The 27629-nt window shown below is 44.5% G+C and overlaps 1 protein-coding gene across 9 annotated transcripts in view; it reads right to left on the minus strand.

Moving 5' to 3' along the window:
* Positions 1–27629, minus strand: part of FOXN3 (forkhead box N3) — a 208150-nt gene that overhangs the window by 116055 nt on the left and 64466 nt on the right. For 2 of the 9 annotated variants that reach the window (XM_064658948.1, XM_064658944.1), the window contains exons 1-2: positions 19749–19973; positions 16649–17205 (exon numbers count right to left, since the gene is read on the minus strand). In XM_064658948.1, coding sequence (XP_064515018.1) covers positions 16649–17191 — 543 coding nt within the window. In that variant the 5' untranslated portion in view covers positions 17192–17205; positions 19749–19973. Of the gene's footprint in view, positions 1–16648; positions 17206–18670; positions 19010–19748; positions 19974–27629 lie in introns of those variants that run through there. The other 7 variants (XM_064658952.1, XM_064658950.1, XM_064658953.1 and 4 more) reach the window with 4 other exon arrangements.

A 27629-nucleotide genomic window follows, 5' to 3' on the forward strand; every position in this document is an offset into this window, starting at 1 on the left:
ACTTATATCTGTGCTAAAGGTTTGCAGGTCACTTTTTGCCTATTGGTGTATTAATGATGAAATTAGCCAGTGGGTGAATTTCCAGGGGAAAGGGTTAACAGCTAGCAGAAATGGGTAGGAGGGAGTAAGTTGCACTAAATCCATTAGCAGTGACAAATAAAAACAGAAATAAGGACGACCTGACAAAAGCTAATGGATTTGCACCATTTCCCCATAAACGTCTATTTAATATACGGTTTTTCCTTGCTTAGTATTTAATATTGGTTCGCACGATGAATTGAGGAGGAACACCAAGCACTTTGATAAATGGTTTGAGAGGCTCCCTGGTTGTGGGGTTTCCAAGTATCCCTGGGCTCTTTACAGAAACAAAGCTGTGTTCCATCCCAAGCTCTGCTCAGCCTCCTCAACAGATCACTGTCACCTGCAGCAGGCATGGACTGAAGAATGACTATCCTCCTGCAACAGAGACCTCAGTTTTACCCCACATCCACGAACATACACGTTATTTCTGCTACTTACATATACATTCTACTCTGCTTGTGCACCATTTCTACACTATCATTTCTCTTTCCCTCTCCTCTTTCTCCTGATTGACTGAAATCCCAGAAAGCAAAACAAAACACATGCTGCAGACATCCTCCAAAATGAGGCAACTCTTGACTGCATGTGAAGCCTTCATCTCGCTCACACAGCCCAAATCACCACAAACTCATCAGGCCAGGGCCTGGCTTCAGAAGCCTCAACAGCGCAAATGTCATAAGCCCAGACCTCACGGACTCAAGAAAACCTGGGACTTCACCACGACTTGGCATTTTTGCAAGCAGCTTCCACCCAAACACCAGGTACTATCACAAGGCTCTGGAGAAATGTCTCCTAAATTAGACAGTAAGATCAACGGCTCTGCAATGAAGACAAACCACAGCAAGACCTGTTTAGCTCCAGGAGCAAACCAGCCTCCTGTGGGGAGGTCAAAACCCAGCTGCACCAGTAAGCACACTCCCTTTTAAACACTGGACACTCCAGTGGGACTAGAACTGCAGTGCCTGTGGGAGAGGGTTTTCCTCACCTGGTGGGATTTGGCATCTTATTTTTACTGTAATCCAAACCAAGCAAGAAATTCCAGCTGAGAGCCACACCACTGCAACCTACACATGGCCAGACAGAGAGCAGCAAGCCCTCACCAGGCCCGTCTGCAGAGTAAGAGCACCACCACCTACGGCACTAACCTCTCCCTGAGCCTTCTGGAGAGCTGGCCACAAATGCCTTGCTGAGAGAGTCACAGCAGCAAAGCCTTCCAGCATGGGGAGGCTTCGATCTCAAGATGGCAAGAAGATTACATACCCCAGCAGAGATACCCACCCATCTCCACTGACTGCCATGCTGCAGGGTGATAAAAGCACCCTCTCCCAATCCCAGCTGTACCTTTGGTCTCCTCTGGCAGCAGCTCTACAGCCCATCTGTACACAAGTGCACAAAGCTTCTTCCCACATCAGATGGAGACGGCTTGAGACAGCCAGGGCCATGGGAGTACCACAAGTGCCAACAGGAGACATCGTGGCATATGGATTAAGTACAGTGTGTCCACCCTGGCAGCAAGCACAGTCCCTGGCCCTCCCTGCAGGTATATGGCATCAGCACCCACTGTGCCACAGCTGGGGAGCCTGCACCCAGCATCCTATCATGGTCAAGGTCAGGGAAGGAGAAATGGCAGAAATTGTCCTTCTCAGCAGAAGGATGTGGTGGCAGGGGGTAAAAGAAAGCTACATTGTCAGCTCTCATCCAAGTCATCCTCAAGGTGGAGTAAGTTAAAAGGAACAGCAGAGGAACGTCTCATTGTGGGAGCCATTAATTCAGATGTACTCACATTTCCGCCCATTTTTACTTTAATTCTGCTGCAGAAGCACGGGCTTGTAAAAAGGGTAAGATGAACTTGCTTAGCCTCAACATTTAATTCACAGTAAACTTCATTAAAATTGGAAGAGGATTCCCTTTATTATTTTTCTCCACACAGCCATCTCAAAAATAGACTTGACAATTACAGGGGGGTTTGTCTTGGGGTTTTTAGGTGACTGTATTTTTACAAGCATGACTACGTGGGTTGCAACTAATAAACTGGTAAATGCAGCAGATGCAACAAAGTTTGGCATGAAGAACTCCTGCAGCATGAGCCACTCAATCAAGTGTATTTTAGAATGGATAATTAATACTGCATTTCAGCTTCCCTGAGCACCTCTACCAGTAAAACAGATTTGAAAGTGTGCAGATAGTTTATTAAACATGACAAAGTGATTTCATTAGAAAAATAAGATGTGAACTCACTGGTGTTATGGACTTAAAGTAAAAGAGGAACATTTAAATCTACAGTTTTTCCAAGGAAGCTAGTAAGTCCCTTATCAAAACCTACAGTTTGGCAAGAATAGGATTCACAGGTTTATTCATGTTATTTCCTGGGCAGACTAGTTCTGCATTAGCACAGCATTAATCAAAGTCTAAATACTTAAGAATCCTGACTTAATATAGATTCTTCCTCTGTTTAAAGTCTACCTCATTTTTCCAGATGCCATTCCAAATCCCACAATGATTTTGCTATTTCATACAAACAGCAAAGGAAGAGCAGGTTTCCTCAAATTCACAGAAGAGAATCAAAAGGCATGTGATGGAGGCAGCAGCAGAGAGCCAGCCTGCAAACTCACTGAAACAGACCCAACAGAAATAGAAATGTCACTCTTCAGGGCACTCGTTCAGCTAAGCTGGTAGCAAACAGGATGTGAGCATCAGTCACTGTGTGCAGATAAGAGGTTATTCAGAATAGCAAGTTCAGGCACAGACTGGGTCTTTTACCCGGTAAGGAAAGAGTGGGAGGAAGGAGGGGGTAAAAAACAGCTTTCAACCCACACACCGCAGCCCTGCCTACTTGGGTTTTCCCTGGCTTCTTTTTAACTGAATTAACTCACAAGCAGTCATTTTTCATTTTCAAGTGCCATATTCACAGGACGCCCCCATGAAATAGGAAGCCTGAGCGTGCTTCGAGTGAACTGAAAGGAGAAATGACAGGCTCCACAGGAAAATAAGACACTGGACAACCTCAGCAGCACCAGCAGACCTGAGAAGAGGGACTGGCACACTTGCTGAAAGACACACCATCTACAGAAGTGGAGGATTTATGCTTGGTTTGAACAGGAGAACAAGAAGAGAAACAGTTTGGAGCAGGGGAGGGGGAAAAGAGAAGATAACGCTATTGGATGGAGTCTAGAAACCTCTGGAAATTAGAAAAGCTATATCAACTTCTACATGGGGCTAACTTGTCATCTTCACCCTCCCACTCCTCCATGTTTACTAGCAAGCTATTACTCATTCTGATCATTGTATACAAAAAGGCTGCTGATCAATATTGCACTAGGGTGATTAGTGCTCAGTTATTAAACATCAGTGCATGAATTTATCTGACTTAACATGCCTGAAGTGGAAGGAAAAAGGGAGAAATAATTTCTGAGCAGACTCTAGTAATGAAAATTGACAACTTGCCCAAAATCAGATGATGATGATGTAAGGAGTTCAGAAGTAACAAGGAGGCAAAGATGTATGATATTCTCAGAAGAACAGAAAATTGTTTTTCTCCAAATTATTTATGATCAAATATGCCTTTGAACAGACATACCATCTAAAGGAAAAGAAAATCTCATTTAAGGATGCCAAAGCAGGACTATTTTGATGACACGAGTGTCATGCAAACAGGCCTGCTGTGACCTGAGTCACTGCTCCAGGTCTCCTGTGATTTTTTTTGCTATCGGTTTCACACAGGAAGCCTGCATATTTGACACACCAAAAATAGCACATGGTTTATGAATAAAAATCCTGCTTCAAAAAAGGGTTGCAACTTTTTTCTTTTTCAAAATGCAAATGCACTTTCAGTACAGTGCAACAATGACTGAAAGCACTTGCCCCTGTGTTCCTGAGACAGACATTTATGATCAGTTCCATTTATAGATGATGCAAGTAAGAAAAAAAGAGAACTAAGAGGAGGAAAAACCCCCACAAAAATAGCAATTGGAAATGAATATCTGAATGTGAAAAGCAACCAGAAACAACATGCAAACGCCCTTACAGAGAAAAAAGCATAGCTAGAAAATGAGGTCCAAACTGCTGAAGGCCCTATTCAAAGGCTGAGGAAAAAGGAAGGGACCCTTTATAATTGACTCCATTCATCCTATCAATGCTAAAACACTTTGGCAGCAGTCACCTCACCTTTTAGAGCTGCATAATATACCAAAAATGGTTGAAAAACAGTAACCAGCCCTTGAGCATGCTGGTAGTGTAGAACTCCACTATGCTTGCCCCACAAAAGGAAGCCAGTTATACCAGCTACAAAGTACCACCCCGTAGAAAAGGGCTGGCTGCTCCAAAGGGTCCTTCTCTCTTAACAGTCACACCCAATGACCACAAATGCTGACATCTGTACTGTACAGAGGAGGATTTCTGTAATTACTGTGTTTTTCTTGCAAAAGACTCTCCTAGGCAATACTAAACACACCACCAACAAAAGAGTTTGAAAGAAACTTGCCAGATTACACCTTTATCTCAATCTCCAGAATCTGGCTTTCATATTGCCGATTTCACAGCATTTTTAGCATGTTGGTATTTTACATGTTTCTGTTAGAAAGTCATAAGATGGTGCAAAATCATGGGGGTTGGGGGGAGGAGCCCAAACCAAAATTTTTCTAGCTGTCTTCGCTTCTATGAAAGAGCCTCCTCTAAAAGATTATAAAGGCTCTAAAATAAGGCGCACATCCCCTCCGTCATTATTTTAAATGATGACCTGATTTTTAAGCCAATTTCATAACTTTTAAGACACAAATCTCTATATAATAGCCTCTCACACCACTCTTATCACATCCATTATTACATAAACACACTCTTAGATGCTAACAGTACCTGGTCTAACTTAAAACCCATGGAACACTAACAGCTACATGTGGTGTGGACTGGAAAGCCATTTAAGCCACTCTCAAACCAACAAGAATCAACAGATAGTCAAAACAGGAAAAATGCAAGAGTTTACTGAAAAAGCAAATTCTTCCCCTTTTTATTGCATATCTAAATTAAAGATTCAGAGTGACAATCCAACAACAAGTTTGCAAACCCTGTTTTATGAATAGCAAAGGGAATAAATCTAAGTTAATGTGACACACAAGTTGATAATTCTACCATAATTAAGACACGGACTCTTGTCCCTTCAGCTCAAGCCCAGACAAACGCATTTTTGGGATATTAGACTCTACTGGAGAGTGAGTGCAATTCAAATGCTGGTGAAAGAGCAGAAGGTAATTAGTAAAAGATCATAAGCATATTTACTTTGAAACTAAAATAAGGCAAGTATTTTAGCTAGTGGGGAGAAGACATTTTCCTGTATTTTTTCCTAGTCAGCAGAAAAACAGGATGAAAAGGCAAAATCTTTACTGCGATTTCATTGCTACAAATTAAAATCAAAGCTTTCTAAATGAAAATAATTTTTTTTCTAACAAGAATGACAGAAAACCTTGCCTCTTAATGGAAAGGGTCATAATTACATTTCTGCTTTTCCAAATTCAAAATCACTCAGCTCTAAAAACCAACAGCAAATGACATATCAAAGCAGACTTGCTAAGCCAAGAACAAGGAACTTTATTCCTCTGAAAAAACGCAGCATTATCCAAAAGGCAGTTAAGTTTTAGCAAAATCTGAAACAACAAATAATTAGTCAAAGTGGAGGTGTTTTACTAAATTTTAAATGCTAGTTTGTTTTGGAGAAAACAAGAGAGACGGTTCAGATTAGTTAAGATTTTTACTTGAGAGTGATCTGTTTAAACTAATTGATAACCATTTGTGGCAACAGAAGATGTCTGTCCCAAGGAAATTTTGACAGTATGTACCACTATGACATCATCTTGTTTTCCTAGCACAAAGACATAAGCAGATAGAAAGCTCTATGTGACAACCCAATTTTTGCTTCTATTTTACCTTAAAATTGTTTGGATGATCTAAAAACAATGCAACTATGCCATGCTTTTTATATAAAGATATATTTGTATATCCACACACATAAATACAGATAGATAAAAAAAATAAATTAATTTAAGCAGAAAAGGGAGGTACAGCCTGAACAATAAAATTGCATTTGCCTCAATAGCTGGGAGCTAGCACCGGACTGAGTCTCCTGTGCAATTTGTCTCTATGACAGCTGCCTTCCTCTTTCTCTGCCATGCAGGCAGAACTCTAGAAAGTATTAGAAATCAATATAAAATTGTAAAAACCAAATCTACGCTCTTATACAAAAGCAACGTCTATATATTTAACCCTAAGTATTGAAGGGAAAAACCTTCCTCTGTATAGAAGAAGAATAAGCGAGAGAAAATGCAAAAAAACTAGTGCAACGAGTAATTACATAACAATAAATGCGTTACATTAATTGTCAACACAGGAAAAAAAGTTTTGGACAAGTTATCTGACTGCTTCAAAACAAAACATGCAACATTACAAGTGCCAGCAACTGTCTAATTCCCAGCCATCTCAGTCACATCCTGACACTCCAACTTTTCAGCTCTCCCAACTAAAGACCGAAAACCTGCACTTCCTGTGCACACCATGCATTCCTTCCTACCTCAGCTATGCAGGCAAGCCAGAAAACTACTTACATTCCTATATGAGGAAAAGGTTTTTCACCCAGAGTCTGGTTGGGCACTGGAACAGGATCCCCAGGGAAAGGGTCACAGCACCAAGCCTGACAGAGTTCAAGAAGCGTTTGGCCAATGCTCTCAGGCACATGGTGTGACTCTTGGGGATGGTCCTGTACAGGGCCAGGAGTTGGACTTGATGATCTTTGTGGGTCCCATCTAACTCAGGATATTCTGTGATTCTATGGATTCTATTCATCTGCAGCCCCTCAGTCCTCAAGTACTTCAGGAAGGGTGGAATTATGTAAGAATTGTATCATTATTTCTAGTTAAATTTAAAATAAATATTATCTCTGAAGGGGATTCCTGCAGAACCGAATACCTTTTGGCTCAGGGTATTCTCCCAAAGCCTAAGTGTAATTGTAGCTCTGTATGAGCCGGCAGCAGGCAGTTCTTAAAGCTGTCAAACATTGCTCTCCAAAAGCCTTCAAAGTGCTCCCAGGAGCAGTGAGGATCTCTGGAAGTGCAGTGATTCTGTGTTATTCAGGGACTGGAGAAGGCTGCATGCAGCCAGCCACTGCAAAGCAGTGGTACTGAGGAGAGTCCTTCAATTACAGCTTTTCCTGCATGGCAAGGACTTTATTCCTAAAGATGAACCTTTCAAGATGTATTTAGTTCTCCCCAACTATTAAGGGAAAACAGATCTAATTACAAAACTGCTACAATTATTACATTCTTTATCACTTAACAGTGATGTTTGCCACCCCTTCTCCTAATCTAAAAAGAGAACATTTCATTAATGGTTTCCCTATTTTTACTGAAGCACACAGAACCTACAAGAAAGGTGTTCCCACTCTCCACCCTCAAAGGTGAGGAAGAGATTAAAATATGTAAATGAAAGCTTGAGGTCTTGCATTAACCCCCAAGGTCCTGCAAGTTGCACCGTAGGCATTTTTTTTCAAGTGTAAACTCAGAAAAACATTTATAATAGTTGCTTCATCTCAGAGAGTATCCTCCCACAGTAGGCAGTCGTGGGATCTCATAAACATAGCACTGGAGCAGAGCCTAATTTTCTGCTCAAAGCTTGAATGAGTGTGAATTTAGCATTCAACTAGACTGTCTTATGCAAAATCCCATCAATAAGTTTCTGCTCCATGTACTGCCACAGAAAATTCCCCATGCTGTTGAGACTTCCCTGTACAGAAGCCCATTCATTCCTCTGCTTACCAAGTACTGTCTTTCAGCAAGTTACACCAGTGCTTCAAAATCCCAAGAGTTCTCAACTAGTGGTAAATTACTACTGTTCACTTCTGCACTGAAATACAGCAATTCAGCATGCTGTAGATAGTGTTTTGGTATCTTAAGTCACTGGTTAAGGGCAGCAATTTGATTTCTTTTCTACTACAACATGGAAAGACCACTCACATTTAAGATCCTTGGAATGAGTCCTCCCACAAATTCCTACGCCAGTCCCCAGGACAGTTTTTCCTTAACACCCAGAATGGAATTTGAAGAACTAAACTGAAACAAATGAATTAAAAAAAGAAAAAGAATTTAAACATACTGTCTCCAAAATTATTAAAATGGATAACTGAGTAAGATCCAGAGGCATCATTTATGGCCACAACTGCTACTTTCCACAGCCCTCAGTCACAATTCTGCTGTTGTTTACTCCTCTGAAGTCAGGAGTCCAAACTGGTGGGAGAATAGAAAAAAAAAAAAAAAAAAAAGGAAAGCCCTCTTCAGGCTTAGAAGGGCCAATGATGACCTACCAAAACTCAGGAGGAAAAACACTTGTCTACCAAAGCAGGCAGGTCACTCCCCTTCTTCCTCTCTCCTAAGGCTTATCCTTCCTTCATGACCTCTAACACTGGTGAGTTTGACACCAGTGACAACTACATGAAATTTAGGACTCTTTAGAAGCCAATTTTGTTACCAGAAAGTAGATAAACCTTGTCAGCGTCCAGGCTGTTATAAATGTGCTTATTCTCAAGAAAAGATATCCACTGTGTAATTGCCATTGCAATAAATGGCCAGACATGGCAGTGATGATGAGCATGTGTGGGTGCCTGTCCCAACTACCAGGCATCTCAGCAGCTCCTGCCACTTGATCAGTAAGATCTGAAGGCTGCAGGCTAAGAGGAATCATGGACAGGATGGTATGGCAGAGCCAAGGCATTCTGCACTCCCTTGTGCAATTAAAGGTGAGAATTGCTGGGAACTTCAGTCCTGGATGCTAATTTTGCTCGAAGGGAAAATACCTCAGGAACCTCTTGATAAAAGCAGCACAACTGAGGAAGGTGCTCCTTGCCCCCACCTATGAGGCCAGTTAGTCACAGACCAGCCAGACTGTTGAAACCATCCGCAGGGCCACTGTCCAACAGCAACATGTCTGCTCCTTCAGAAGGGCCACCTTTGTATACACAATTAAAAAAGGCATATGGTATTACTTCCATGCCTGAATTCTTCCAAGCCAGAAAAAGACACATAAGAATTAAGTCACAAAAACTAAACTATACTTGTAGTGTAGGACTTGTTGAGTTTTGTGACACAGTGCTTTGTTATAGCTACATACAGTGCTCGCACCATGACATCATCTAGCAACAGTCTGCCCAGTCTTGAAATGACACAAGTCAATTACTTTTACATGCTAACCCACCATTGATCAACATATGAGGAACAACCAGCTAAATTAAAAACAATCACACAGGGTCTCTTCTTCATAAAGATTTTGGCCATTCATTTTTTTTAACTAGATTTATGATGAAGATACAGCAATTAGCTGAAAACAACACAGAAGGAGCAGGTATGAGCAGCCTGGAGACTGCTGCCCAGATGCCACAGGTCAAGTCATTTGAATGACTTTACTAGAAATGTGAAGATCCTGCAGGACTGAACCAAGGTTTCAGCTGTCTGGCTCAGCAAGCAGGACACAGCAACCGCCTGAATCCAGAGTAAAGAAAGGAAGCTTCTCCAGCAACTCAGGCTGCCTAAAGAGCATTCTCAACTCCTCAATTATTTTCAGCTGCTCAGTTATGATCAAGACTTTTAAATGCTTTTTCACAAGGTCTTCACCCAGGAAAAGAAGCCACACAGCACAGTCTGCTGGGCTCTTTCAGACAAGGTAAAACACTTCACTTTCCTTTTAAGAAAGGAAGGAGGAAGTCTTAAGGGATATATATTAGTAATTAAATGGATTCTTTGACGTTTTGCTGAAGAATTAAGTGCAAGACAGGAGAGCATGCACTCACTACACCAGCCAGACCAGCAAGCCCAGTTCATCTCCGATGTTCAGCTACAACAGCCACCATGCCTGGTGCTCAGGGACATGTCTTGCCACATTCGCTAATGGACATGTAGAAGTGCTCCTGTGCACCCCTGTCCTCTAGCCCCTCATCAGCAATGCTTCCTGTGCTCAACCGGAATGCTGCCCCAGGACCTGCGCTTCCTCTGCTGGCAGTGACAACGGCAGTTCATTAGCTCTCTGACAAATAGGAAGAAACCTAGGAGGTGATGAGGATGTAACAATAGCAGCATGAACAAGCCTGACAATAGGTTTTATAGACATCCTTTCCTCTCCTGCAATAGTTTTTCAGAGGGTATAGAACACAGCTCCATGCAGAGCCACCTCTACTAGCAATATTAAGAACCTTGGGCAACAGAAAGAAACAAACCTTGAGAAAATACACGCGTGTGCACGCACATCCCAGCGTAACTTTCACAGGACCTTTCACCTCTGTCCTATGGATCCAATCCAGCACCAAGCATGTATCCAACTGAATATACAAGCAGCCTCAGTGATTTAAGTGCAGCCTGTGCTCTCAAAGGTAAGAGCATCCTCCATCCCTTCCCTTCTCGATCTCCTGCTGTCACCAGGTCAGTTCTGAGCTGGCTGGAAGCCACAGGCACAGCTTCGTGCCAGATTAAACAGAGCTGAGCCCACGACCTGTGCTGACACTGGTGCTCCACTGACCACAGTAACCATGAACTAAACAGGGAGCTGAAAATGAATCCAGCTAAATTAGCCCACTGAAAAACGACCCCCAAAAAATTATGCAAACAGTTTTCAGCCTGCTCATTGTGTGGTGACACGTGCCAGTATGAGCTGAGGAGGGGCTGGCAATACACCCCCAGATCAGTTCCATCTCCCAGCAAAGGGAACAGGTGGCCAGGTTGGGCAGGGATAATGCATGATGGTGGCACCCCAGACTTTGATCACTTTAAATCAGCTGTAGAACACCACAAAGAGCCACTAACATAGGCCACTTAAACTGCAAATAGCACAGTCCTGCTCCTAAGGGAAAACAAAAAGAAACATCTCCACAGAAGAAAGCCTCCCATTGTATTTAAACTTCTGTTCTCATTTCATCTTAACCTTCACTGTGTGGCAGGGACCACATTCAGGAAGGTGCCAGGAAAGTGCTGGAACAAACAGTCAGGAGCAAGGGAGTGCAATCACAGCTAAAAAATGGACTCATTAACCCCACCACAGCCCAAAGCCAATGGTAAAGAGCAGCTCCTACTTTCCTGGGCTCCTTTTTTTAATGCTGCTTAACACACTTTGCATCACTGCTGTGGGTGAAGAGCACAGACAGGGCCCCCTTACTCCAGTTTATTGAACCTAAGTAGCCAATCTCCTCTTGTAGGTCAATAGCTTGTCACTGTGCAACCAACATTCCAGTTGCCCAGCAGGATGCCTGCACACGGGCTATCATAACCAAGAGCAAGACAGCATAAATACCTAAGATGTAAGGTTCAGAGGACTCCTCAGATATTGCCAGCTCCTCATCATTACTTGAAAAAGAACTGACTGTGATTTTTAAAGCTCTATAACAGTTCATACAGACAGACTCCACTGCAAAGAGTTAGCTCTGATGTGAAGTCAAGCAGCTGGAAGCCAGTGAAATGGAAGAGTGTTATTTCCATGCACAGCTTCAGGAAATCTATTATTTAAATATTCTGCATAATTTCTAGGGTTTGCAATTCAAAAACAAAACCGAAAGGGTTCAAGAAAAGCTCTCCATAAATTGTCAGATATCTAGAAACTCTATTTACAGTATGGTTCTACAGACTTTTATGATTGCTCTAGAAAGAGATGACCCTCGTTTCTCCACATACCAATTTGGAGAGAAAATTTCTGATATTAGAGAGCTTTATGGTATGACAGATAAAGATATAAGAAAATGGATTTCAATTTAAAACTAGACAAATTCCAAATTAAAACCAAAATATATCCTTTTAATAATTTGAGAAATTAACAGTTGCACCCACTTATTAAGAGCACTATTTTATTAATGGATTCAATAATATCTGAAGCCTTTAACATGAATCTGAGGGGTTGTTTTGTTGGGTTTCTTTTCACTTTAGCTCCACCAGATGTTATAAATGCAGTGAAATCCTGACACTTCTGTTATTTGGGTCAGTCTGGGTAATAAAAACATTAAAAACAGAGGAGATATTTCTATCCCGAGACTGCCACCGAACTTTCACAGGAAATCTTCTCAAATAACAGCATTAAAAGAGGGAGGACAGGGTCCCATGTCCCTCAACTTTGTGCATATGCAGACTGGATTAGGAGATTCTAACACAGAACAAGCAGGCTCTTTTTCCTCTCACTCGATAGCATTTATTTTTTTGCATGGTTTTACCTGTCAAAAGCCCAAACACTATCAATTCAGAGGAAAGACATTTGCAGGAGGCACTCCTGAAATTTCAGTCTCCTGTGCCCAAAGGGTCCCTCCCCGACAACTCCTGTCAGATGCTCTGGCAGAGCGTTTATGAGAGGCAGTACATCAGATGAGGACAAGTTGGACATCAGCTCTCCAAGAGCTCAAGGACCACTCGGGAGTCCTCAGATCTCAGAGCCTGCTCCAGACGGAGGAGGAGCCTGGCTCGATCTCCATGACCCAGTTATGGACCACGTACTTCTAAGAATAACTTCCACATCAAGCAAGGAGAATTTTCTTCCCCCGTCCCCATAAACATATCCTTTACCCTCATTACATTTTTATTAAGATGTCCCTCAGCACAAGTGCCAAGCAAACCTTCATTATGCTTGAATTTCTTCAGCTTGCACACAGCTGGGAGCATGTGTGTGTGTTTCCCTATCTCAGACAACACAGAGCAGACACAAAGAGGAGCGCTCTCGATAGGATGGATGCTCAAAAAAGCACAAACCACAGAAAATACAGCAGAATAGCGGAGAAGAGCAAGGGGACAAGAGCTCCAGCCTTTATAACTGCAGGCTGTTCACTGAGACAAAAATATTGCAGCGAAGCCAATGAGGTCAAACATCATTTCCCCTCATCTGGTAACGATGACTGAGGAAGTCTGCATTCATAAAAGGCACAGACTTATCACACACCCTGAAAAGACAATCCTACCAGTCTTTGTTCAAAGCAGGAATCCCTACATGAATAAAACAAATCTTCAAGGGAGAAAAAAGTAGGGCTTGTAACAAAATTTTTCAGCAGCCCCTTAGCTCAAGCAGCACTAGTGGGCGCAGCTATAATCACAGCAAACCTACATAATGGGTCTGAACTAGCTTAGCCCTTTCCCTGCAAGCAGAGAAGCTGCCACATCAGTAACTCCGTTGCTAGGGCAACTGCTTACTTTCCATATCAACTGCAAACTCGTTGCTATGGAGACACATATACAAGAAAAATTCCTCTCTATAGCCAAGGACCAGATGGTAGGGAAGTCAGGGAAGTCAGGGACTAACGGGCTGTACTAAATGGGACACACACTAGAGGACATTTAGATCTGTACGTTCACAATAGGATTAATCTGAACAAGTGAATTCACAGGTCTGGCAGTATAAACAAAGCCAGGGAACTCCTCATCTATTCCCCATCATGTGATACTTCATACCCTGGCCAACTACTATTAAACTGCTGAGCTCAATGCAAAGAGGTTTGTACAATCAAGGGCTCAGCATTTTCCCTTCTTCAGCCCAGCTCTCTGTCTCGATCCAGATCAGCCTCATCACAAAGTTACACGAATAGCCACGCTGTTAGCTTGCCAGGTAAGCCTGATGGCACTGCAGCTGAAGTGGAATAGCAGCAGTGTAAAAACAAATCCGAGCAGAAAAACATCTTTTCCTGGCATACCTAAAAGCACCAGGACAGGGCAAGTCAAAAACAGAAGTGATGCAGCCTGCCTTTTTTTTCCCCCCTCTCTGTTACAATGATCTCACGTCAGGAAATTGAAGCGTTCATACACAGGCAGAAAAAGCTGCAAACTATTAGATGCATATTTAGCCCCATGAATATAAACTAGTGGCACCCAAGATTGAGAGAACTACTATGCAGAGGGAATTCAAAAAAGAATGAAGTGTTCAGCAGAACTTTTTTTAGAAAAACGATTACTGAAAGGCTACACAAACACTGGAAAGCACAACTATGAGAGAAAAGGCTTCTAGCTTTTCGCAATGTGTCAATGCACATCATCCAGCAAATGCCTGCAATTCCCAGCACTGATTAACTCCTTCCCCCCATACTGTACATGTTTCAGAGCCCATCTTGTTAGCATTTCATAACATGCCATTTGTTAAATGCTGCCTTTTTTCCTCCACATAAAAACAGTAAAACAGGCAGACTCCACACCTGCAATTAGCAGGATCTGGCTGCAAAGGAGAATAAGTGGCACAAAATGATTCCTTAGAAATGAAAACCCCCCTTTCCTCTGCCCCAAGACCAAACCCACAGAACCCTTTAGATGGACACCTTCCTTCTGAACATCATATATATTTGCTGCAAGGTACTCGAATCAATCCCAAAGTGTGCGTGGGCATGCACACACACGAAGGTATTTTCAAAGCCATCGGTTGACATTTACTGCTTTCCAAGTCCACAATTAGCTGTCAAGCACCTGATTCAGCAACTCTGACTGAGGGCCAATTCTGTGCTCAGGACTCTGTCTGCCACATCTCTTGGCCAGGACATGAGAAAAACCCAGCAGGGGACTTAAAAGACCTGCTGTGGTGCATTTTATGTTTTAAGATTCCCGTCCCACTCATCTTAACGCTGGCTACCTGCAGTTATTAGCATCTCCAGAAAGTGGAAGAAATTCTTTCTCATAATCTGGGATTTCCCAGGAAGGAATAAAACTCCACCTTGTTATTCATACAGGCAGGGCCTCCCACCACACCTTGTTGTCTATGTAACCATGGTTCTAATCATGAATTTGAGACATAGGTGACTAGTCATGCATGGTGCTGTGCCACTTCCCTGTGGAAAGGCAGCACGTTGTGGTATTGTTCATATCAACTCAGTGGACTGCCAGATATTTGACAGATAGACATGAAGAGAAGCTCCTCATAGGAAGGAAGCTGAAATCTGAATAGTCGACTTGTAAACAGAGGAAGAGGAACTGAACAAAACACAAATGGCAGTGTTAAACACATGCCTTGCAAGTTACAGTATTTTGGGGGGGGGTTAAATGCTTTGTGTGAAGATTTCTTACAGTCTGGGACAGGATCACGAAAGTCTGGTGTGGCGTTTGTTATTATAGTCTCACCTCCAAACCAGAATTTAAGACTCTGGTTTACAAAAAACAAGATCCAGTTCAGAAACAGATTTTTTTAATCTCACACACAATCTTTCACAGCAACTAACTGATAAAAATACCAACACATAGTGTGTGATCAGCAATATGGAAACATGGATTTTATGTAATAGTATTTTTAAAAACAGAAAGAAAAGAAAGATGGAAGGGTCAATCCTTTAAACAGGGAAAGCTCCAGAGAAGAGAAAATTAAGTCACCTAAAATGAAAAGTTCCTATCTTAGGGTAGTATATGACTCTTCCTCTAGAGTTACTTGAGCTCCTATTCCACAGCTTTTGAAGTTAAATAGCACACAAAATAGGGAGAACAGCACCACCAACAGAAGTCTAGTTTCAGGGTAACCAGTTATAAGACAATCACAGCATTTACCTCACTGAAATACAAAATCTGAGTGCATCTATTGTTTCTGCCAGGGAAAAGTGTCCACTGTCTGATCTTCAGCCAGTTTTAGAGACAGATCATCAGTGATTTGATCTTACCTGCTATTTATTTCCCTAACCTGTGGGAAGGCCTCCGAAATTAATCTGCAAGCTGATATTTTTATCAGTATATCCGTACTTTGCCAAAGATTCATCCAGACCACTGCTTCTTGAGACAGTCCCCTTCGGAAACTGATACCTGCTCCCAGGCACACTGACGCAGTAGAAGGCTGTGTGGAGGCAGTCCTTTCTGCCTCCGCTGCTCCGCCCGCTTCCCCATTCCCTCGCACACAGCCTCTTCCTGCAGACGACGCTGAGGAATCAGCAATGAAACCAGGTGACAACAACTGAGATCAGAAAGCAAAGATGTGCTCCCCAGGCCTCTGCACTGCACCAGGCGCAGAAGCTACGTGAGCCCAGGGAGAGAACAACTGAAATTTTGGTGAATGGTAATTTTCACCTTTCATGCCAGACCTGTCTCATCTCTTTGAAGAGCTTTTCTAAAACCTGCTTGAAATGAAACAAAGCTTCATCACCAAAATTCAGAACTACTTCTGCTGGTGTAAGAAAAAGTAAAGTTTTTTCAGAATACAACATTGACCAGGGAAAAAGAGATGGACTCTTACATAAGGCATACCCTTTCACTATACATTTGTATTAGCCAAGAACAGCAAGCAGCCTATTTATAACATGATTACATTCATCTAGTATAGCTGGAAACCATTACCACAGCATGATAACTAAAAACAATATTTAACCACTATGCATGAAGACACCAGCTGGGGGGAAAAGAAAAAACACACGCACCCCGAGTGCTTTCTTACAGATGTCTAGACAATGAATTTAATAAAATCAGAATGAGCAATGCTAAAGAAATGTTGGCTCTCTGAATTTAATGAACTACGTTACCAGGGACAGGGTTGAATGTTCTGTATTTCACTGTTAAGGACACATTCTGGGATTAGCAGGTGAATATTTTCAGCACCACATACGTTTCCATGGTTCCAAACTTACCTGACTTCTGTCTTTGTCCACTTTCTTAAAACACTTATTCAAGGATAGATTATGTCTCACAGAATTTTTCCATCCAGTGGGTGCGTTTGCAAAATATGGAAAGTGTTCCAAGATCCAGTTGTATATATCCTTTACGGGCAGTCTTTTGGTTGGTGAGTCCTCAATGGCCATAAATATGAGGCAGCTAAAGGAATAAGGAGGTTTGCAGTTGGGGTTCTGCTTGGCATCGTAGGGCATGTCAGAGTGGGCAGGAGACGGTGGCGTGTCATCACCAATGTCCTGAACAGGGCTAACACTCCTTAACACCGAGTCCCCAAAGCTTTTCAGTAAGTTCTTACTCTCGTGTAACCAGTTCAAATTAGTTAGTTCTTCATCTTCCATGGCCCCTTTATCTAATCTGATGGCAGGCAAAGAGAAATCTAGGTCCTCGTCATCGTGAAGTGCCTTTGATAAATCACTATCTTGGTAACGCTGGCTCAGTCCACTGGGAACACTAATTCCTGAGCCCTCTGGCTTCTTACTGGGAGGCATGACTGGACCCATTTAGACAGCAACTCCTGGGAGAGTGAATCCAAAGGAAAGGGAGAAAGAAACAGAAGAGAAAAGTTAGCTCATAAAAAGATCCTGCATAGTGTTTGGACAGCTTTTCCCTAACTGGTCACTTAGCCTTTTGCCACCTGACAGGTTCACAAACATCCACAACTGTTGAGTAAAATAATCTAAAGTCAGCACACAGAAAGAAATTTCAGTCAATGGAATAAGATGATAATCCAGATATATCTCAGTTCTGCATGAACATGAAGACCCACACAGGAAATCCCGGAGACATGTCCCTTTAATGATGAACAGGTGTATCAAATCATTCATTGTATCTGACTGTATCACTTTAATAAGCATGTGAACTAAAAAAAAATCTAAGTAACAGTGACTTAAGGGCAGTTCTTCAATTTCAGCTGTTTCACATTTGAGGACAATACAACAGCACCATGTTAAAGTCACTCTGGCTAAAGGCCAAGGCAGACAAATATCCAATTTGACTATGGATTCAGCTGCATCAAAACTCAGAAATGACAGCAGAACTTCAAACCCATCAAGGGCAGGAGAAAGGAGAAGAGAAAGCAACACACGGTAGTTTTGGGACCAGGGCCAAGACATGGGGAAACAAGTGCCAGAGGAATAGAGCATTTTAAAACATATGTAAACAGAGAAGATGCTAACATTAGCTGAACTGTATTTCAAACATGGTAGAAAACAGTCAGAAAGTCTGCTGTAATGCTCAACAGTGGCCTGGGAGAGGTCAGATGAGCTGCTGAGGGTACTGTGTAAGCAGGCCCTAGGGGGGACACCTGTGAGCTGTAATATTTGGGATGCCTTGAGCCCTTCTAAGCTCAGTGAACTTGGGCACCTGCCCAACTCAAGAGAATCAGATAGGAGACCAACAATTCTACTTCAGAAGCAAGAGATAGGCTCACTTGGCTTCTATATGCAGTCAAACTGCCAGGATTTAGGTCTGGAAATGTGAACAACAGTAGAACAAAAATTTGAAAGAGTTAAATTAATGATAAATTTTAAAAGGATGAGACTTCCTGCACAAACACTGAATGAGAACAAAATGATTCCCTGTACCTAAAACATAACCTCAGCAGCTCTCTGAAGTCATGCAGTCACACAGTCAATACCATGAACAAAAGGTAAAAAAACCTACAGGTAACAATAGAATAAATCATCTATCTGCAAGGAAAAATAAAGCAACGCAGCCATTCTGGGAAAGAGAAATGATGGACTTTATTTTAGCTGTTATAAACGGGCAAAAATGAAAACTGAAAGTTCCTCGGGTCTTTCTATAAACATATTACACCAAAGCAGCCAATACTAAAAATAAAAACGCAGAACTTTTCTGCACAGAAACCCCTCAATACATGCCATCACTCAAGATACTGAGAATGTGCAGTTTTACACGAGTAGTATCAGGGAAAGGAAAAAATACCAAGGCAGATATAAACACCGTGTGGCAAAACTTACGTCGGTCCCACTTCCTAGCTTTCAAAACTGCAGCCAGCGCAGCCAGAAGGTAAACAAGGGAATCGCCGGCGTCCTGGGGCTCCGGCATTGCCTACCTACGCCGCACGCTCAACTTTGACTCCAAATGGAAGTTACGTCCCATGAGCTTCTAAACAGGAAAATTATATGATGGCTGACAGTAAAGTAATTTAATTGCACTGTTGCTATGACAACATGCTGCTCTCTTTCTGTTTAATTTGCTTATTTGCCAGTATCCTCCCAAAGGGCCATATCACTCCATGATTTTTCTCCCTGTCTCTCTTTCCCCGCTTCAAGCAGCAGGGGTGACCGGGCGGCCGCGGCCCCGCGGAGCCCCCTCGGGCCAGCAGGGAGGGCCGGCGGGGCCCGGCCGGACAGCGGCTGTCGGCGGGGCCGTGGCGAGCGGGCGGGGTGCCCGGGGTTGCCCCCGCGGCGGCGGGGCCCGGCTGGGGCCACGCGTGGGGGTTCCGGGGGGACTGCTAACGAGGCCCGTGGCGGCGCCCCACCGGCAGACAAAGGAGCGCCGGTCACACGCGGTCCCGCAGCTGAGCCCACGGGCACCCGCGGACGCCCCGGCCCCGCAGCCCCCGCACCCCGGCCCGGGGGGGCGCCGGGCAAAGCCCCTGCCCGCCTCCCGCCGCGCGGGGGGGCGGGGGCGGACGCCCATTGGCCGGGGCCGCAGCCAATCAATGGCGTTGCCAGGCGACCGGCGCTGCCCGGGCCGGGCGGCGCGCGCCGCGCACCCCGCCAATGCCGGGCAGATGTCACCGGCCCGCGCCGGGCCCGCGCGCCGCCTGCGCGCACCGACCGCACGTGCCTGCGCGCGCGCGCACCGCGGTCCCCGCGCGGGCACCGCCGGACCGGCTCGGGCCGGGCGCGCCCCCGCGGCGCGAGCATGGCCGGGCTCGGAGGGGTCACGGAGGCGCGCGCGCCGGGCCGCGCACCAACTCCCGGCCAAGTTGTGGCGCGGGGCCGGGCTGGGCCGGGCCGGGCCGGGCGGGACTGCACCGCGCCGCCCTCCCGGCGGCGACCCCCGCCAACAACAACAATAATAACTCACCTGGTGGGGGGCGGCGGTCTCACCGCGGTCCCGTCATGGCAGTGGCGCAAACTTTCATCTGACGGAGCCGGGCATGGCGCGCCCCCGCCTCAGCCCGAGCCCCGGGGGTGCCGCGGGGGTCCCGGCGCACGGGGCTCCGCCGCCTGCATGGGGCCCGCCCGCCCCGCGCTCCCGACGGGCAGCGGTCGCCTCGGTGTGAGCCCAAGAGCGAAAAATTGTTTCCACTGCAAACAAAAAAGGCGACACATGACCAGGGAGGGAGGGGAGAGACGGAAAACGTGGGCTGGGCCAGCCGCGACGGGAGAAGCCGCGTAAGGGAGGGAGGGAGGCAGGGCCGGCGGCGGTGGGGGAGGGCGGCGGCTCCGCGGGCTGGCAGCGGGACCGGCGGTGCCTCCCGCGGGGCGCCCGCCCGGCGGCGGCGCCGGGGTCGCGCCGGGCCGGCGGCGCTGCCCGGGGGCGGGCGGGTGTCCGTGGGCGAGAGGGCGGCGGGAGGCGCCTGGGGAAGTCCCCGCTGCGGAGAGAACCGGCGGCCGCGGTGCTCCCACTTGTGCGAGTGTCCTTACCCCCGGCCCGGCCGGGCCGACCCCTCTGAACCGCTGCGGGCACCGACGAGCCCCGGGAGCCCAAGGGTCAGCAGAGCACAGCCCTGCCACTGCCTCCCCCCGCAAGAGAAGCGGGGGAGGCATCTCTGAACACCCTCCCGGCGGGCAGGTAATTCTTGCCGAGGACAGGCGACCCTGCCGGCCCAGCTGCGCGCTCGGGAGTGCGGCAGCCAAACACCCGCCCCGCGGGTGTGAGCGGGAGCCGGGCCCCACAGGGATGTGCGGGAACGACAGGCGGGGATCGCGCACGGGGGCTCTGTTGCTGACTCTGTGTCATGAAACTACGGTCTCGCTGAGGGTCTGTCTGCACCGTGTGCAGTAAAGAACCGTGTTGCAGAAATCTGCAGTAACGGGGGGAATAAAAATTATTTCTTTAAGGAAATCTGCTTTAAAATAAGGCTTGACTCAATTAAGAAGAATGGTGCATTTTCTCCTCTGCTACCATACTCTGACATAACTGGTATTAACTTGAGTAAAAAACCCTTACCATCAGTTAAATTAATTGAAGGGAACTAACTTGATTTAAAAATAAAGAAGCTGCCCAGTCTAGACAGCAGTAGTTGAACGTACAGTCTCCTATATGCTACATGCCTGATCTCAAGCAGCTTCCGTGATTTGCACCACAGAACTCACGTATGACTCTCCACCCACAAAGCAAGTACGGGGAATTGTTTTGTAGCTGGCTCACAAAAATCAAAGATTTTCTACTCTGGATAAAGAAGGCTTGCAGATTTAGTACACTTGAAAATAAATTTCACTTTCAGTATAGAAAAGGTCTGCTGCAGAAACATATAAATAACAAAATTCAATTCAGAAATACAAGTATCCTTTCTAATGCAGCCCTCCCTGGACACTGAGACTGTCACTAAGCATTTTAGCTGTTTTATTTAGAAAAGTTAGGACAGCTGTCTCAAGACCTTGCAGGAATTCTATGCTGGCCCACAGTCAACATTATCCCACTTAACCAGGTTTACCACTGTATCCTCCTCCATGCCTGTGTCCATACTATTTCTCAAGGCATTGGTTACCTCTTTTAATCTCTGACAGTCGCGAAATTCTCAGTTTTAGACAAGAATGGCAACCACCTCATTTTCGTAGTACAGGGCTAAGAAGCATTTTGTTGATTCTTTGGAACTAGAAATTCCTGTCATAACTAGCTAAGACTTTCTTTTGCCGATAGCTTTCCCTCCCCTACCCAGCGAACAGCTATTTCACATTCTTGCATATTTTCAAGAAGACATGCCAGCAGCTGAATTGCAGAATGGGAAGAATACCTCTCAGGCAGCAGAGTATCATCATTACCCACTGGTAACCTGGCTATGTGACTCCACCAGCCCTAACACTCAAACACTCAGCAGACCATTAGTTTACACAGTCCTTATCTCATGGCCGTTTGTTTTCAAACCCAAACTAAATTATCAAGTCATAACTCCACCCACCTGAATTTACTCCAAATGCTTCAATGTTTTTCTGACTGAATCAACATGTCTCTTTATTGGCAAGCAAGGAGATTTATTGCATTTATTATCACTTGTAAAAGTCAAGTGCTTTGAAAGACTACCAAGAAGAATTCAGCTAATGAGAAGTATTTCTGAAGCGACAAGGGGGAAGCCTTGTGAGATGCAAGGTAGTATGCAAAGAAAATTATACCTTGAATACATTATGTACGCATCCTACTCAGCTCAATTCTGTTCAAAATTAATGGCCAAATTCCCCATCAATATTGGTAGAATAAGATTGGTTCCAGAGTTTTCTGCCTTTTCCATGGCAGGTAGGAATTTCCCCAGAGTGCACACTGGGGATTACATTGAAGGGCCGCTGTGAGACATTTGCTGTATGGACAGGAAAGCCAGCATGATCAAGCACAGGGGCCAGCAGCAGGTGACAGAGAAGCCCAGGAGAGCAGGGGGACAGAATGCCCGCTGGGTCAGAGGGCTGGCACAGGGCTCCCTGCTGAAGTGCCACATGAGAGGCAGCGGTCCGGGGCAGCCTCTCGCTGGCTCCCACTCACCCCTGAGCTCGACAGCAACTGCAGCTGCTGACTTGCAGAGCAATAAAACACCAGCAGTTAGGCAAACACTGATATCTTGCCTCTTGGGAAGACTGTCCCCCAACTTCTGGCTTTTTGCTGAAATACCTAATACAACTAATATAAGAAAGGAGCATACTGTCTCACACAGCACCACTGAAAGATTTCCTGGCTTAAAGACTACAGCAGCATCAGAACATCTGATGTATGGCCATCAAGTAACTAAATACTACTGCAATCTCAGGCAAGCCACCAAATTTATTAGGGTGTTGATTTCCCCATTTCTGAGACAGAAATAATACTAATTCATTTAGCAAAAGATTTGCAACACTGACAGATGAAACTGTTTGTACATCAAGACCAAAGTACTTGCTGTACCCAAGGCCAATTAGAAGTACCAACAGTGCAGAGCTGCACTTTAGCCTTGTGGGCTAATATGCAACAGTCTAATCTTTCCACTCAGATTTCAGAATACCAACTGCAGATGTTGCAGTATCTTATTTAATGAGGATTTCCAGCCATCTCCCTATACTCCTTTATCTCTTATCCTCCTCTAGATTGGAATCCCTGAAAATTTCCCACAAGCCATCAAGCACACAAGCCATCAAGGGTCACGGGCTCATGGGCTCATCTTCACCCCTCCATCTCTATCGCTGCTGGAAACATCTTTCTTTGCTAGTATTATGACCATGTGTCATGGTTTAACCCCAGATGGCAACTAAATACCACACAGCCGCTCGCTCCCCCACCCCACACACCCACAGTGGGAGGAGGAATCAGAATTAAAAAAAAAAAAAACAAACACCTCATGGGTTGAGATAAGAACAGTTTCCTAATTCAAACAAAATAAAATATAATAATAATAACAACAACAATAATAATACTAATAGTAATGGAGAGAGAAATGGAGAGAGAAAAAGAAATAACACCAGAGAGGAACAAGTAATGCACAATACCATTGCTCACCACCCACTAAGCAACATTATTCTCATACTAAAACCAAAAATACAGCTCTGTACCAGCACCACCATCCCAGTCAAAAGCAGGACACCATGTCACGTGACCTTGCTAAATACTTCTACTTTCTGGCCTCGCCTGTCTCACCATTCAACGGACCTGCATTACTTATCCTCACTTTAAAGCCCCTGTTCCTAACCTGATCTCCAGTTATAATGCCCTTATTGACCAGCATCCTTATCAATGTTTATTCTCTTTACATCGGAGTCAGATTTCTTTCCTTGTCACCAGACCCTCACTGTGGGACACAGCTGGAGCCCTGACACCATACACTGGTCATCTCATTTTGTTTCAATTCTTCTCCCATGCAGAATGACTGGTGTCCCATATATCAGTTCTTGCCATTTCTAAACTTCTGTTTTCTCTGAGGCAGCGGATTTAATCTTGTACAGAGCAGAAGCATGTTGAACACCTTTGAGCATTTATATATATATATATATATACACACACACAACATACAAAACGGAATCATGAATGCAGTATGTGTTTGCTCATTTTCTCTTTCACAACTCCTCTTCCCACTATTCTCCCCCTGCAATATCAACACTTCTTTATTTTCTTTTATTTTTAACCACAGCAGACCAGCCTGGTTTTGTTGTTTTCACTATGTCCGCTTTTGGGGCAGAGAAAGAAAGAGCCGTATCTGAATTCCTTGAACAGCACCTGAACAGCCAAAGCCTCTGCCTCATACGGAGGTAACGCACCCAAAGCAGGTGACCAACAGTGCCTTGCTGCCATGAAAAAGAGCAGCTCTCGCCTGCTGCTCCGAGCACAGTTGTATCCTGCCTGCCTGCTTGTCCCATATCTTTTAGATGCATGTGCTCCCCTTTCTTCTCCCACACCAAGCACTAGCTAAAGATATAAGCTGCACATGCAATGAAGGCCCAGCTTACTCACCTTACCAATAAATTTATCTTTTGCTCATTCACTGGAGAACACGGAATCAGATTTACGAAGCATTTCCCCAACCTTTCATTCATTTACTCTTCAAGTTCTCATTTGCCCCAGCAGGCAAAACCCAACAGAAACAGAGCCGAATCAGTGAGAAAAAGAGCACCAACATAAAGCTTTGACAGAAGTGTGAGCAAATAAAACTATCTACAGCATTTCTGTTTCACAGGCTAAAATAAAATTATTTTCTTACAATAAAATCCACAGTTTTTATGAAATAGCTTCTTTAGAAATTAATGTATGCACATTTACGATGTTATTGTAGTAACGCTTGCAGCTTCTAGGAGAATGAGTATACTTAGTGCTAAAATTATATACAGCTGACAAGCTACCAGCAACTGTGTTTCTGTACATGAGTGTGGCGGGAGGAGAGCATCATGCATGCTCATTTGTCCTACATTTGTAAAAACAGGTCCATATATGAGAGATGCTTTCCCACTGTAATTACCCAACATACAAGCACCCAAGGACAAACCTAGCTTATACTGGGAAAATGAAGCTTCCACCAGTGCAGCTTATCTTAGTAGCCCAGCCAGTGGAAAGCAAAATGTTGCTGGGATAAACATATCTTTACTGGAGTCTTCTGCTATAATGGCTATATTGGTCTGAACTCACCTAACCTAACCCAGTTGGTACATTAACTGCAATACAAGCCAGTATTTCTGGTACAGTTGCAGCATTTCAAGAGGCTGAAAAAATGAAATAACTCTTTCTGGGGTTTGGTGCTCCGACTTTGCTATCAGTTGTACAGGTGTAATGCCACAAAATGTGGCCTGAAGTTATCTCAACATCAGTATTCATCATTTGGCAGCTGAAGTCAAACTTGCAAGTAATCAGCAGAACAAGAAACTCTATTTTTGTTCTCAAAAGCAACATGGAGGAAAAGCAGCAGCTAACACTGCAGAGAAGTAAAGATTAGAAGTTTTGCAGAAAACTAGAATGGAGAACCATGTTCTTTTTATAAAGTTCCCAAACTGCATTTTCAAATGGAATTTCTAAAACTAAGACAAAATTATTTCAAGGCAACATCTCAACCTGCCTCAGCTTTCCTGAATACATTCATTTCATCAATGGCTTTAGGAGTTTGTCCTTTATTTGTGTATCTATGCCTGCAAAAATAAGTTGCAACAGGACCTTGCAGGTAGTGAAGTCCTCAACTGAGGATCTTGGGAACTGACGCTAAACGCAGTTTGCCATCACTACTGCTGTGAGCTAGAAGGCGATTATTCTCCTCTGACCATTTCCTTGTGCCAGCTGCATTTCCTAACCACAACAGCACTGAGTCCCAGCTTGATTTCCAGCTCTTTGTAGCACAGGATATTCCAGAGTCCTTTCCTCTACTCCCCACTAAGCTCTACTCTTCCTGTACGTTTCTTGAACTCTGTTCCTGGAGGAAATCCTGTGAAATACAGATTCCCAGACTGCAACAATGCAGAGACAGCTATGAAAGCCTGTATGTAGTGATGCAGTAATGAAGCATGAGCATGGCTGACCTACAGTTGTGTCTGCAAGAGATGCTGAGAGGGTGCAGGTTGTGAGAATCACACCAAGTGTCATAACATGAATAAGCACATTTCTATCCTTGTGTTTTTAATGCTAGCCTACCAAAAGCACCAGAGAGCAAGGAATGGAAAGCAATGAAAAACTGCAGTGGAAGGACTAAAAAGAGTCAGTAACATCTGCAGAAAGCTTCTGTGCTGTCTTGTGCTCCCCTCCACAGCTACGGGAGAGGTGGCCTCCAAGGCTGAACCAGAGAGCAGCCACCATGCAGAGCAGGTAAGTGAGATTTGCAGAAGAAGGAGGAAAGCTGGCACAGAAAAAAAGCACAACTAAAGTACCCACGTCCCAGCGGCAACTGCTATGGCCAGAGAACCACCCCCATGGCTGCCATGCTCACATCCTGTGAGGTGGGTTTCCCTGCAAGCAGCTGTTGGTTTCTCCATGGTGACAAGAGTGCATTATCATTATGGGCTGACTTATCCACTGGGGCATTAATTTCTACCAGGCCTTTTGGCACTGCCCCAGTCTTTCTGGTAGCAGGTAACTTCAATGAGCAGCTGCAGTAATCTGGGAGGTGTGGTGCATCTGGCACTTCACAGACTTTTTGCAGGCAAATTTCACATTCCACAGGTTTCTCACAGGAATGCCACAGTGATGGAGTGGGCAAAGCCAAAGCACTATGAAATAGTCTTGGGAATGTTTTTGTCTTTAAATCTGCAGTCCTGTAAACATTGATAGTTAAGCCGCCTTCTAAGGTTCAGCTAGTTCCAACACAGTTTAGCACTTCTATAGGCATTTCAAGGACAAACAGTTTAGCACTTCCATAAACATTTCAAGGACAAAAAAATGCTATGGCTATGTTGTGGTTTAACCCCAGCCAGCAACTAAGTGCCATGCAGCTGCTTGCTCACTACCCCTGCCTCAGGTGGGATGGGATAGAGAATCAGAAAAAGATAAAACCTGTGAGTTAAGAACAGTTTAATAAATTAAGTACAATATAGTCATAATAATAGTAATGGAAAGGGGGAGATGAGAGAGGGAGAGAAATAAAACCCCAGAGGAACAAATGATGGACAATACATTTGCTCACCACCTGCTGAAAAATGCCCAGCCCGTCTCTGGGCAGTAATCAGCCCCTCCCAGTCAGCTCCCCCCAGTCTATATAGTGGGCATGACGCACTATGGTATAGAATATCCCTTTGGCCAGTTCGGGTCAGCTGTCCTGGCTGTGCTCTCTCACAGCTTCTTGTGTACCTGTTCACTGTCAGAGCATGGGAAACTGAGAAGTCCTTGACTTAGGGTAAGCACTGCTCAGTAACAACTAAACCGTCAGTGTGTTATCAATATCATTTTCATAATAAATCCAAAACACAGCACTGTATCAGCTACTAGGAAGAAAATTAACTCCATCACAGCTGAAAGCAGGACAGACTATTAACAAAATTTTGCAGAACGCTTGAGGAGGAAAGTCGCTTTTATTGCTTGTACACAAGTAGAAGCTTTTACTTATTCCACATCACCTGTCACATAATCTTCAATATTTTTTTCCATAACGGAAAAAAAATACAACATGGAAACAACATAACACCAAACCAAATATCACATATAACAAAGAAGAAAAAAGCTATCACTGGAAAAAGCCCTGCACAATACTGGACCAGCTCTGGACATGAGAGTTGGGGTTTCAGCAGCAGACTGGCCAGTCGGGGCTGGGAGGTGACAGACTGTCCCAGCACAAGCCAGCCAGCCACCCGAGCCGTCCCTTCGCTGTGCTGCTGAGCA

This window comes from Pseudopipra pipra, chromosome 6 (assembly GCF_036250125.1).
Source record: "Pseudopipra pipra isolate bDixPip1 chromosome 6, bDixPip1.hap1, whole genome shotgun sequence".
Classification (NCBI taxonomy): Eukaryota; Metazoa; Chordata; class Aves; order Passeriformes; family Pipridae; genus Pseudopipra; species Pseudopipra pipra.